At 43.8% G+C, this 13875-nt stretch overlaps 1 protein-coding gene across 2 annotated transcripts; it reads left to right on the top strand.

Moving 5' to 3' along the window:
- The first annotated feature begins 4783 nt into the window (after positions 1 to 4783).
- On the top strand, positions 4784 to 11749 carry COMMD9 (COMM domain containing 9). 2 transcript variants are annotated; one of them, XM_055813255.1, is made up of 6 exons: positions 4784 to 4885; positions 4990 to 5115; positions 5452 to 5591; positions 6376 to 6410; positions 9824 to 9927; positions 10772 to 11749. In XM_055813255.1, the coding sequence occupies exons 1-6, from the start codon at positions 4835 to 4837 to the stop codon at positions 10910 to 10912; spliced, it is 597 nt and encodes a 198-aa protein (XP_055669230.1). In that variant the 5' UTR covers positions 4784 to 4834; the 3' UTR covers positions 10913 to 11749. The 2 variants fall into 2 exon arrangements, with proteins under 2 accessions (XP_055669230.1, XP_055669233.1); XM_055813258.1 differs by lacking the exon at positions 4990 to 5115 and having other exon boundaries at positions 4796 to 4885.
- Positions 11750 to 13875: the final 2126 nt, after the last annotated feature.

Below are 13875 nucleotides of genomic sequence, written 5' to 3'. Positions count from 1 at the left end.
GTCCCTGCACTCCAAAATCAGGTCCTGATGTAAAATGAAACACAGGCAACAGAGATGATCGGGAGATTTTTATCAATAGTACACTTCTGATCTGAACTAAAACACTACTGAAGACACATTATAAATATTGCTGGCAGGACTGCTGTAATGGTTATACACTGTCCTGAATTTACCTTATTTCATTACAACCACTTATTTCATTACAACCACAAGGCAGAAAAGAAGGCATAACAGACTGAGACATGGTGTCCAGATTGCTACCTGATTGCTACTTGCAGGCATATATCCTGAGGTACAAAGTAACTATACTTACCTGAACTGTAACAGTTTGTAGCTGAAGATAGGAAAACTCATTCTGCCTCATTTTGAGACATGCAGATTCAGAATAGTTGATGTGAATCGGCCTTACTACCAAAACCCTGTGTTTGTGTTGATGTAAGCATTATTTTTACCAGTGGAGGCAATTTTTCCTGAATGTAGTGCTTCAGCTCCTTGGTATTTGTGTCACTGAGTAATGAAGTTGCAAAATATTACACCACTGTATATTGGCAAGACAGCTTGAGATGAGGATTCAGGCAGCAATGCTCCCATGTAGCACTGGCATGAAGAGTTACAGGCAAAAGCAGAGGAGCCTTTACACCACTGTATTTACGCTGCCTTTTGTAATCACAGGTTTGTATATGTGGATACACTGTAACTGTAAAGTCAGCCACCTATCTCCAGCCTTTCTGTTGCATGTGTAGGTTCTCTTCCTGAGCTGACACAAATCCTCAGCATACCTATAGTTTCCAGAGGAACACTACCAAAAAAGCCATGTCTGCAGTTGACTTCCCTGAGCTCCTGTTCCCCAGGTAGTAGCTCTTCTGCTGATACAATCTGTCATAGTGAGGCTGCACAGCCTGAGTAAAAGCGATCGAGTATCCTGGAGCCAGAAACATCAGTAGCTGTGAGTCAAGCAATGACTTCCTAGTGTTGCTGTTAGGCTCATGGTCACTGGGTTTTCAACTAAAAGGTAAATTTATAACCGTCAGAAGAAGATGTTTTTAATCACAGAAATACTGTGTCAGAAGAAGATGTTTCTAATCAGAGAAATACTGGGGAGCTTTTTTTAAGTAACAGCTATCAAAACAAAACAAAACAAAATCTAGGTTCAGCTTCATAGTTTTATTTAAGGCTGTGACACTCCCCAGTAGCCCTTAGAATCAGTCTCTGGTACCATGAGGCACCAAGCATCAGTTTAAGCTGATCTGAACTAAACAATGCTGTCATTGTGGGGAAAAGGAATGAAGTTGGGCTGTCTCCTGGATGTGCCAGTCAGTAGGAAGCAAAACAACAAGCACAACAATGCTTAGGTGCTCTTCTCAGCATGGCAAAAGATTCAGATACCATGTTAATCTACATGTCTTGGGTGCCAGGATTAACTACAGCATGTCCTAAGAGGCTGGGTTTTTTGCAAGCTCCATTCTGCAGTTTACAGAGAGGAAAAGACCATAAGTCACCACAGAGTGTTCTGAATTTTTTAAAATCCACAACTATTCAATTAAATTTAAAAGAACTAATGGGAAACTTACACTATAAACACAAGAACTTTATGCTTTCAGAAGTAATTAACTGGTTCCCATCTCTGCCGGCTGACTTTGTCCCCGGCAAAAGCTGACTTGGCCAGGGCAGTGGGCTGCCATGCCGTGCGCACAGCAGTCACTGCTGTTGTCACCCTGTTCTCCTTCAAACTAGACCTGCCAAACCTTCAGTGCAGAGTTTGAGTCAGAGCACTGGTAGCCCCTCTTTCCATGCCATGGCTTTGTTTCCATCTTGCTGCTGCTCTACATCCCCTGCAGAGGCAGGGCTGCTGTGGGCCTTGCATGGAATGGCTATGTGTGCCAGGACAGTGATGCCTGCAGCGCCATGAACGCACATAAAGAAAACAGTTTTGTTTGTTTTCAACTCCAAACAGCACCTCTCTCACGCTTACAACTCAGTGCCTGTTACCATTACAGAATTAGTGTCCTTGCAGCTCTGAAAATACCCTTAGGCTTCTGTCTTGCTGTTTTTCATTCTTCCCATTTTGTTTGTTACTCAGGAGGTATCTTGTGCTGTGCTGACTCCTGTATAGCAACACGGGCATCAAAGGCTGTCAGAGTCTATAGTGAATTGAAATAGGTAACTTTTGGCCAAATGTGGCTTAAGGCTTCCTTAGTGGAGGTAGAGTTTTCCTGAGCCTATGACACAGGTGACAGAATTAGGTGATCTTCATTGAAGCCATGCTATGATTTTCCCGCCCACCAGCAGGGTCATGTATGGCCCAGGCAACAGAGTTATTTCTACCTTGGCCACCCGCACCATGGTTTCACACCTCTGTTCTGCACTGCAAAGGCCAGTTGACACTCCGTCATCATACTGTGCTTGCACAGGCATAGCTCAATGACCAGCTGGTGCCTGGGCACACTAACTCTGATATATATGTTTATATACATGTATGAATGCTGCTGGAGGGTTGGTCTGCTTGGCACTTACTGCTAATTCAGTGGTTACTACCTGGCCAATTTCTGCTTGAAATAGTGCCAACGAGTGCAAAAGAAATGGAAGTTTCAGAACCCCACTGTTTGTAAATGAAGTTCTTTTTGTTGCCAAAAGCACTCTTTTTTGAATGAGAACTCAGAGATACAATGAATGTACACATTCTTCTTCTTCTTTTTCATAATTACATGGCTCCCACAGTGAGGAAATGGCAACAATAGGAGGTGGACTGGAGACTGGGTATGGTATGATGCCAGCTGCTGTTACTGCAAATCAGCACCTTTGCTCTGAATATGTATCTCACAGGTAAATGTTCTCTCTTGCCACATACCCTTGTGATAATACCCAATGACAGTTACCTACTCTCTGCCCTTTGCATCCCTCTACCTACTTGTCTGACAAAGTTACTCTGTCCAATTAAGTCCTTAACCTAGGCATGTATCAATCTGATTTTACATAGGTCTTGTAAAATTGTCACTTTAGAAATGTGCTGAAGAAACCCCAGTGACCATCTTCCATAGCTGCACACACCACTTCAGAAATTTTACTGCTTAGAAAAATTCTACTTCCCTCTGACTGTAGAAAATGCTGATTTTAATGGTTTGGAAAAAAGAAAAGCAAGCAGATTACAAGAGGTTAATGATGCAATTAAAAATTTTAAGTGATATCCTGTGATCAATCCCTATGTTTCCTTTAGGCTTACTTGCTCAGATTGTAACACAGTGTTGATACTGTGTTAATACTGCCTTAATTCTGTTTATCCTTTCACAACTTCCACGCTTACTGCTGATGTTAATAAATTCTCATTTATTAATGCAGGACTTTATCTTACACAGTTAGTTACATTACCCTCCTGACACTCAGGTTACAAAAATGACCTACCTTGCTTCATCTGAACACTGAAGCCGGGTCAAGAGAACGTGATTCCAGTTTCCGGTTTCTTAAACCCTGACCTCTAACTGCTGCCCCATTTTTTGTCCTTTCAGATGCTAATGTTTAGCCCACTGGTTCTGCAAACCTTTCATCTTGCAAACAAAAATTAGGATCCCACTGTCTTTCCATTCACATTCTGCTCTGTTCCAGTATCTAGTTTACAGATACCGCTGTATTTGTGTAAGTGGAAAATGATCGCTGTGGCATAAGTACAGAGACAATTGCCGATTTCTCTGATACTTCCTCTCAGGAAGGAATAGACAGTGTTGCCGGTGTAGCTCATTTCCCTTTTCTGATCAGAGTATTGAGTTGTATACTACAGGCACCTGGATAAGCAATGGCCATCCACAAGATCCACTGCCCACTCAGTCCCGCCACCTCAACTTGGCAGCACACCTGCTCTACCAGGAAGGTCATGCCCTGAAGATGACTCCACACAGCTAACCCTCAGCTTTACCTAATGTGCCGCCTGTGCTGCGTTAGATTTGTTGGTGACACAGAGCTAGAGAAAGCAACAGATACGTGCCAGCTCTTCTACACTTATCAATCACACTGATTAATTTCAAGAGGCCACAGATGGTAAACTCATACCCCAAAACAGTTCCCTCTGAGCCTCATTTCCTGTTGCTCATGAAAAATGATTGAAAATAAAATCCTCTCCCTTTGGATTCTTCTGCCCTTCAAGGTTTCCCAGCATGAGAGGGAAACCAGTTTCTCTCAGGAAGCCCTGCCAAACTTGTGAAGCCCAATGCAAACAGCATTTACATACTTGCATTTCTTACCGTGTGTTACCCTGCTTACAGCATGATGCAAATGGAAACGCGGATGAGGGTGCTCTGACAGATGTAGCAATGGGGAAAGGGCATAGATTACTGATGCCCTGGAACCAGACATGCTAGGAATTAACACAAGACAAAGAGAAGACCATTCCTATCAGAAAGAGAACTTATTTAGATCCTGCACTAACCGGAAGATACACATGATTCAGTAAAATAATGGCCCATATCACTGCAGCAGTGCCACGATAAATCTCTTGCCTGAGTTCCTAGTAGCTGAAAACAGCGTTTACAGCTAAATTCTGCACGCAACGCACAGACTTGCACCAACAGTAAAAGAACGAGCAGATCGGAGAGGACAGTTCTATTATTTAAGGCTTGCCCTCGCCCCTCCTGCCTCACTAGCGACGCCGTGGTGCAGCTGCACTGCCGGGCTTCCCCGCTCGGCGGCAGCCGGAGGACGCCGAGCGCCCCCGCACCGGCACGCCCGCCCCGCCCTGAGGCCCGCCCCGCCCTCACGCCCGTCCTCAGGCTCGTCCCTCCCCTCACGCCCGCCCTCAGCCCCGCCCCCAGCCCCGTCCCCGCCCGCCTCAGCTGACAGCGCCAAGATGGCGGTGGTGCGGCGAGCGGAGTTCGCCGCCCTGCAGAGCCTGCTGAAGGTGAGCGGGGTGCCGAGCTGCTGCGGGACGAAGCTCCCGGCCTGGCGGCGCGGGCTGTCTCTCCCGGGCCGCGGCTGAGCGCCCCCCGCTTTGCTCCCCGGCAGGCGCCGTCGAGGGACGCCGTGCGGCAGCTGTGCCAGGAGTGTTTCTCCAGCCCTCCCGCCCGCCTCGGGCCGCTGGCGCAGCGCGCCTGCCCCAGCCTCGCCGCCGGCCCCGAGGAGGCGGAACAGGTAGGGCCGGGCGGGACAGCGGGCGGGATGCCTGCGGGAGTGCCCCCTCTGGAAGGGGCAGCGGGACGGGACCTCCCCGCCTGGGCCTCCCCGTGCGCGACGGAGCGGAGCGGCCGCCGGCGGCGGGGTTGGCGCGGCCGCGCGCGGCGCCACCGGACTCCGAAGGACCGCGGCCGCTGCTGCAAAACGAAACGTGGTCCGTAAAGGTGGCCCTCGCCGGCAGGCCCGGCGTGGAGGAGCCTTACCGGGAGGCCGCAGGGAGGTGCGTGGGGCGTACGTGCTAGAGGACGGTGAGGACCTCGGCTCCAGCGGAGCCCTTTCTCCTCTTCTCTACAGCTGGTATCTGCTTTGCACAACCTTACCAGGCATGTCGTGTACCGTGGCTTGACGAGAGCAGAAGACATACTCTCTCTCTTTCCAGAAAACTTCCACCAAAACCTGAAAAACCTTTTGACTAAGATAATCTTGGAGAACATGTGAGTGCTACCCACCTGTCATTTCCTTTCTCCAGGAAAATTAATGCCTATATATCTGGTTTGGTATGTGCATAGTTGATGGCACATAAAGTTTTGTTTCTATGAATTTTGTGCATGGCTTGGACATAATCATGCAGGTTGGGATAAGCAGAGTTGAATGAAATGTCATCTGAGTGGAATGGCAAAAAACACACAGCCATGGATGGGTTCAGAGGGTTTTCCCAAGACTTTTGGAATGGGTGTGGGCTTTGTTCACATAATGCTGAGCCCTTTTTATCCTAACAACTCGCCTTTGTGATGGAAGAATGCTGCAGATGATGATAAAACTTACTTAGAGGGCTAGATTTCAGCACTACAGAATCTGATTGGGTAGCATCTAGGTGTTCATCCACTTACCAACTTGGCTTAGGTGCAGGGACTCTGTATGAAGTAGAGCATTTGTGAGTGGTGGTAGAGGACAGCAGTTCTGCATGCTTGTACATCTCACTGCTTGGTAGCCCGTTGCTTTGATAAAACCGGGGAGAAAGGTACATGCCGTAAGTGAGCCATACTTACAGAAGAACCAATACTTGGTCACCAGTTTGCCCACCATTGTCCACCAGTGACAGCCTTTCCTCAGCATAGGCAGTCTCTCTCCTCTGCTTACTGCTGCAGCCCTGGTGACCCTTCTGTCAGGGATAAGTCACTCTGAATGCTTTCCCTACCTTTTTGTCATTTTTCTTTGGTTTTTTTTCCTGACCAAAGCACTGCTGATACTGTTTTTTTCTTTTCCACTTTGTCATAGATCTGCTTGGAGGAATGAAGCACAAGCGAGTCAGAGTAAGTAGTCATTGGAGCTTAGAGTTTAGAATAGTGCATCACAGCCTGGTTTTGTAACATAGCACAGGGATACCCCCATTTGCCTTAGATGAAGCTGTGTGATTGTGGCATTGCAGAGCTTAGCAGGGGCCAACAAGCTTATATTCGGATCTCTGCTGCTGTGTTAAATTGAGTTTCCAGTCCTCAAGCAATTCCATTTAATAGTCTGTTGCTTCCTTGCAGAGTGAAGCATATTTGAAAGTGAAGCAGTCTGACCTCCCCATTCAAGTTACTAAGTGATGTCCATATTCAATAACTGTGCACTGTAAAGGATGTGTAAATATAGGAGAATATCTTATCTTTGCATATCTAGTAAATTTTAGGCATTTTTTCTCTTCCATGCATCAGGAAGTATACTGCATCTATTCATAACTCTGCTTTTTCCTTACCTTTCGAAAGAGTGATGTAATTAAGGAATGCAAGCTTTAACAATAGTATCATGGGCAATGAGTTACATCCCAATTAGGTGTTCCATGTAGCTACAAATCTTTGTTTTCTGCACATGAGGTTTTCTTTACAACTGCAGCACTTAGGGGCTTACAAACAAGAGCTGATACATAACAGAGTACCCTGAGGTCTGCATGGATCCGCCTTACCTTTTTCTTTCCCTGTGGAAGAGATAATGTCCAACAGCTAAACAGTTCGGCAAGACCTGGAAATACACTGTCCCTCAAAGTTTTAATGGAGTATAAATAGGGAGAGGGAAGAAACTATTGCATAATGTTAATACAGTAAATACAGCAGTTCCTTACAGTAAACAATGTTCTAGTGTTACCCAAACACATAATGCTTTTTCCTGTATCCTTAACACTGCAGTGTGTGAGAGGAAATGACAGCAAGCACAACACACTAGCATAGCACACTAGCTAGTCTTCACAACCCAGAAGCAAGGCTCGGTATGTGGCTCTTGGAACACCGCTCAGGAGCTCTGCTCTGACACTCATTCCTTTGTATTCATTAGATGATTATTGAACCCTGTTGGAATGAGATTGTCTTCTAGGAAATGATGGATTATTGTAGTATTGTATTAATGAAATATCTGACATCTGTTACATAGGGACCAAGGCAATGATTTATTGAACAGGCATTCCAATCAACTGATTTATGTTAACATAAAAAAATGGATGGTTTCCTGCCCCTCCCAACCCACCACCCATCAATCTTTGCAAATTAACATACAAAGCTAAACAGATGTATTTTATGTTGTTGCAAATACTGCCAAGCGCTGCCCTTGACAGGCTATGAACTGGAATTTGTTCCAAAAGCAGGAGCAAGGCAGCCAGTTCTGCACTGCCCCTTGGAGCTCTGCTCAGCGGAGCAGGAGGAGGAGCCTTTCCTCAGAAAGAGAAATCTCTGTAAGCACTGTTAGGAAGCAACCTGAGCATCTGGAGCCAGTAGGAAGGCCAGCAATCAACCCTTGGGGAGGAAACTAGGCATTTTATGACAGGCAGGATCCAGACAGGCTGCAGTTGCCTATTGAGGCTGCTTTTTCCTTAGTGCTCAACAGGGGTTTAGGTTTTGCCTCTTCACCCCCCTCTGGTACCCTTAAATAGATGTCAAGTAACTGCTGACAACCAGGTTTGATAAGGCTTTGCAGAGATGCTCAGACCCACCGAGCACCACAGCTGATGGTGTGAAAACTCTATTTTTAAATTGAGTTTGAGGATACACCATCACCTCTACAGTTCTTTTATGGTGTTGGTTCTACACTTCATTCAGACTTCTTTGAAAATCCCTAGCTGACATAAACAGTGTTTCTTCAGGCACCCTGTAGCCATTTACTCTGACATAGTTACAGCAGTTAATCCCCTTAGCTGCAAATGCCCTTTTCAAACCAAAAGTGTTTGTCTTTGTTTCCATGTCCTTAGTGTGGGCTTCCAGTGAGAATTTACGGTTTTTCCCAGGAAACTGGTGCTGTACTTTTGAACATAGGAAGTATGGCTCAGCTCTTACCAGAAAATGGAGTCAAAATAGGTGCAAGAGGTGTTCCGAGTCTTATAAACGTGACACTACCAAAGTGGCAATGACTTTTAAGCATGCCCTGTTAAACTGCTCCTTACAACTTGGTTTCCTTACATATATTTTAAACTAGGTATTTACCTTACAGACATTTTCTAAATTTCTGGATTCTGGTGGTAAATTGTGCTTTACCACTGGGCAGTCAAGTGTTCAAGCCTCATCTTTTAACACTTGCTGTTGTTATTTGGTTGGATAACTAATTATGCTTTCTTCTGGTTTGCAGTTTGTGTGAGAAAATACTTGTAAATCTGAGATGAAATGTCAATACTTTTCCTGGATTAAAATGTTGGGGTTTTTTTTAATGACAATAGGAGACTGCTTTGCAAACAAGGGGGAAAGGTATCTGCATGCCACTCATCTAACTACCTGCCTTGGTTTCACTTGGATATGTTCTTCAAACATTCCCTGTATTTATTACCAGTAGCTGAAAGATACTGTTGAAAAACATTATGCTTCCAGGAACTGACAAAGAGCACTTGCAGCCAGCCTGTTGGTGCCAGAGTTTTGTTAGGAGAACCTTAATCTCAGTTTTTATGCCAGTTTACACAGTGCTTAGGTACTCTTGAGGGTTCATGGTACAGTACGCTCCATTAAGTACATAACATCATGAGTGAATATCCTCATGTCCTGTCTGCAACAGATAGCTTCACAAATTTCTTGACAGGGTGACCAGGTCAGACCTGTCCTCCTTCCCTTGGAAGGCTCATGGGGTCTCCAGCCCTGAACTATTGATGTCAGTATTGCACCAGACTGTTGAATGATTTCTGTTAGGCTACATCTAATTAGGATGATATCTTCAATATTTTTAACACATTGGTAGTATGTGTGCAAAGATTGCAGTTTACCAGTACATATGCTGTACTGCAGGATGCTTTAGTTCACAGGTTGAGGAACTTGAAATAACATGTTTTATCCTGCTGAATTTTAAGAGCATTGGTGTGTGCTTTCTTATTCGTTATAGAACAGAGTAATAAGCATGTAGGTTGCGGAGCAATTAATGATGAAACACTAGTTGAATGTTGTAGGCAGCAAGGCAGGGGATGAAGAGGCGAAGAAATCTTACTGTTTGCCTTCTCCTTGCTGCTTTGTGAATGTACCTATGACTGTCTTGCACTGTACCATCCTTGCATGTGATGATGGGAGAACCCTCTTTGTCCTGCCAGTGTCTTCCAGAGCCCTTCAAAGACTGGCTTATTGCAGAGTGAAAATGACCTGAAACCACACAGTAGCACTAAAGTTGTACAGTTCCCAGGGCCAGAAGTACAGAAGCATGTACATGGTGGTAGTCACAGGTTCCAGGGTCTGGTGTCGTCATGTGCTGCGGGGCCTAACAGATGCATTTTTCAATCCCTCAGTCTCCCTGCCTCAGTTGGTTGACATGGATTGGAGGGTGGACATCAAGACATCTTCAGACAGCATCAGCAGAATGGCAGTCCCTACTTGCCTGCTTCAGTTAAAGGTAATGTCAGTGGCTGTAAAGGATACAGAATCAATATTTACGTCCAACACCTGACTTACCAGTGATAGTGCAAAACAGTTCAGCCAGGCATCTGGTGCTTGCCTATTGCCTGGTGGGCAATTAACAGAATTTCCCAGAGATGATCTTTGAAATGCCACAGAATGTGGGAATGATGTCTCTGATGAAAGCCCTCTTTTCCTTGCAAGGGAGAGTTTTCTTTGCGTGAGGATGTGAGAAGACAACATATTTGTTCTCAGTCACCATTGTTCTCTACAGAAAGAAAGATGATAAATTATGAAGTCATTGCCCTTTAATTCTAAGCCACTTGTCAGCATGTTTAACTAACTGCATTAGTTGAAAAATTACTTTTGAGTACTAAAAGCTTCCTTTGCTGGCCCCATGTATCATCTGGGGAGTATAGCTATAGTTGCTGCTTATGTTCTACAGAGTTGTGGATCGCCCCAACCAGTAAAAGTGGGACGAGTGTGTTTCAGAGGAGGAGGGGGGGGAAAAATTGATTCCTGTGTGTGGGATGGGGTTAAGTATCCTATGCAGTATCTGCTAAGATGCTTTTGATAGGGATGTGGCTTCCTGCCACGAGTCTTTTGAGAATTTCCCTGTACTCATAGCAGTATATGCTTACTTGCATTCTGTCAGTGGGAACACACTCTACTAGTGAGGCACACAGTGTGGAGAATGTGCCATAGTCCTTCAAAATGGAGCTGAATGCCAAATTTAAAGCATGTTTCTTTATCTGTCTACTAAACACTGACTTTCATAGTTGCACTGGAAAAACAAGTGAATGAATTTTTCATACAGCTGATGTCTGCATCCCTGTTTACAGATTCAGGAAGATGTTGCCTTATGTGGAGATAATCCTGTTGTTTCTGCACTGACTGTGGAACTTAGCAAAGAAACCCTGGACACTATGTTAGAAGGTTTAGGAAGGATCCGGGACCAACTTTCTGCTGTTGCAAACAAATGAATACTCAAGGGCATGGATTCCAGCAGTAAGGAAGGGAAGTATTCTCTACCTACAGCTCTTATAATTTGCAGCCTAGTATAACATGTTTTCTTTTTTAACAAAACAAAATTAAAGACATTTCTTTCTTGAGTCAATAAGATAGCTTTTTGAAGAGCTAACACTTAATCATTCCTTTAGTCTGATGCCAAAAGGAGTTTTCCTATGTTGTTGAACAAAAGCTGGTCTCTCTTTCAGAAAAGGATTTGAGGGCTCAGCGCTTGGCTTAATCACAGGGATCATAACTGGAAATAGCAAATAGCTGCAGCCAATGAAGCAAATACTGTCTCTGCCCTGAAATTAGGATCTGAAAAAAGGCTCAAGCTGGTTAATGGGCTGCCTTCCAGCATTAGCAGACAGGGAGAGTGCTTCTCCCTGGAATGTGCATGTACTGAGGTGCATGCTGGATGCAGCACACACTTCCTCTCCATGAAGCACAGCCATGCTGCAGATTGTTATTACAGGATAATGCTTTGAAATAGGGCAATTATGCTACAACACATTCCCTTCTGATCATCTTCATAGCACCATTTGCAAAATGACTAGTCTGAACATCTTTAGCAGCAAGTAATTTCCTTCTTCTGTTTGAAAAGAAAAAAGGAGTTTGGATAATTCGTATTTGGGTTTATTGGATTCTGAGTGTTGCCTTAGCTGCACAAAAAACAGACTGGGAAAGTAAAGAATTGATGGCTGTTTTCTGTACTGTAGGAAACCCTTCTGCGGTAATATGTGCTTATTATTTCCCCATAGTCTTCTGTTTGTTTGTACAAATAGTCATTTAATTAAAAAATGAACTGCTAATTGATTTTGTGAATCCTTTTCACTCTAGAAGAGATATTGTCGTGGGTTACCTCAGCCTCTTTGTGATGGTGCCTGGTTTCCAGGCTGGTTTCATGCATGTTCACATTTGTTGCTGAAGAGGGATCCTTTGTTTCCTGTTCAAATGGATTCATCTTTTAAACTGTCTTCCCTTCATTATAATACAGTTTTAGGGCACCTTTTTCCATGGACACCAGCTCTGTGCAATATTACAGGTGATGACCCTAATCTAAAACTTTATAAATACACGTGCATTGAAAGTGTGGAGGAGTAAGTGCAGATAATGAACAAAATCCAGACTCTTCTTTCTCATGAGCTTCCTGTAGTGTGCCAAATGAGAAGACTGGATCCAAATGCTTTGTTTATGGCAGAGTCCCACCTTTCATAAAACATTTGGCTCTCCTTCAAGACACAAAACATCTCTTGTGTTTGAAAACATGCGATCACTCAAGAAATGTGCATAAACTACAGAGCTTTCTTAATTAATTTTATACACACCCACAGAATGCAGGCTAGACTTTAAGTGTAAATGAAGCCTGTGCCTTTAAAAGATGCTGGTGTGTTACAGCTTGTGCATCAAGATGAGATGTACAAGTCACTTGTTCAAGTCTACCTTGAACAAAGGTCGTAATGATTAGTACAGTATCAAGGTAGACTGGTGGATTTTAGACACAATAGGGAAATCTGAAAGAAGAAGGTGGATAGTCAAGAATCTGTTCCATGTGGTTCAAGATGTGAAAAACATCCGTAACAGACCTCAGTTTGAAGTTCTGTTGCCCTTGTAGCCTAGCCCTAAAAAAATCCCAGTTTATATTGAAATGTTTATTTTTGAAGCTAAGAATCATTGAGGAGGTAAATAATGCATATTTAAGTACTCAGCATTAGAGGAGCTGAGGAAGTCTATACACAAGAAGTCCTTGAGATAAATACTGAAGTTACAGTAAAAATGTTGTAGGGTCTAATGAAACGAAGAATTGATGCTTGCATGGAGTTGTCATGTAAAACAATTCTACAACTACAGAATAGTTTAAAAGAAAATAAAGACTTAAACTGAAAAGGCTTTTCCAGTGTCAGAGTGGTGCAATCTGCAGGTAGCTAAAAGTTGCTCGTGGAAATTTCATAAAGGGGGCTGTCCACTGGATCAGAGACACGAAAAATATCTGATGACTTCAAGGGCTATATCTGAAGTAATTCTACAAGAAGATATTAGTATTTTCTATCCCAAGATTTAGGAGGCTATGAGAGCTTGCCTTCAAACCTTTGCCTAAAGTGTCAGGTATTTTCTTGTTGACTCTTATCACCTTTGCCAGAAGAGCTGAAACTGCTCAGAAGCAGGTATATAAAACGAGAGGCTGAGTAGGACTGTCGTTACCTGACCAGCAACAGTACTTCGCATCAAAGTCCTATTTATGGAGACTGGTGCACAGAGAGAGAATAATATGCCTGCTATTGCAGGCAATCATGTGTGATCTTTTTCATAAAATGATTGCTCTCTTAAAGTTGGTTAGATTTTTTATCCTCCCTCCACATATTGCTGCTATTTGGTAGGCTAGCCTAAATGTATTCAGCACTACTTTATTATCAGCTTGTTCCTGTGCCAACACTGTCTTCTTTACCTTATTTCTCTCCTGCCTTTCCATTTTTCCCTCATCTTAGGAAGCAGTGAAATCACCCTCCACTTCTGATGACTAAGTCTAGTAAGCTGTATAGTCCGTGCCTTTCAGCATTGTAGTGGCCATTCCTCACTTCCAGTTTGCATCTCCCTTGAGTGGGGTCACCACAATTCTTTATATCAAGAAGAATAGTCCAAGGACATTCACTGATAGAGCTGTCATAGTATGTGAGTCACCTGAATGAACCCCTCCTCTAAGGAAACCACAAGCCACCATTGTGAAGTGGAGCTCAAAACCTCCCATCTTCATTCCAGTATTTGAGTAATAGAAAAACCCTCCTACATGTACACTGTTCATCACCTGATAATTACGCTAAGCAAAACAGTGATAAATTTATTTGTAAAACACAAGTATGCAAGTTAAATTCAAATTGTAATTTCACAGTTAAGAGACTGTTGAATCTGACTGTGTCAAAGAGTTGAAAAATCATTACAA

Source organism: Falco peregrinus, chromosome 1 (assembly GCF_023634155.1).
Source record: "Falco peregrinus isolate bFalPer1 chromosome 1, bFalPer1.pri, whole genome shotgun sequence".
In the NCBI taxonomy this organism is placed as follows: Eukaryota; Metazoa; Chordata; class Aves; order Falconiformes; family Falconidae; genus Falco; species Falco peregrinus.
Note: the sequence above shows the minus strand (reverse complement) of the source record. Positions and strands in the feature narration are given on the sequence as shown.

Coding starts and splice junctions, on each gene's coding strand:
- COMMD9 (XM_055813255.1), top strand. CDS start 4,835: ATGGCGGTGGTGCGGCGAGCGGAGTTCGCCGCCCTGCAGAGCCTGCTG. Junction 5,116..5,451: donor GCCCCGAGGAGGCGGAACAG/GTAGGGCCGGGC, acceptor TCTTCTCTACAG/CTGGTATCTGCTTTGCACAA. Junction 6,411..9,823: donor TGAAGCACAAGCGAGTCAGA/GTAAGTAGTCAT, acceptor TCAATCCCTCAG/TCTCCCTGCCTCAGTTGGTT.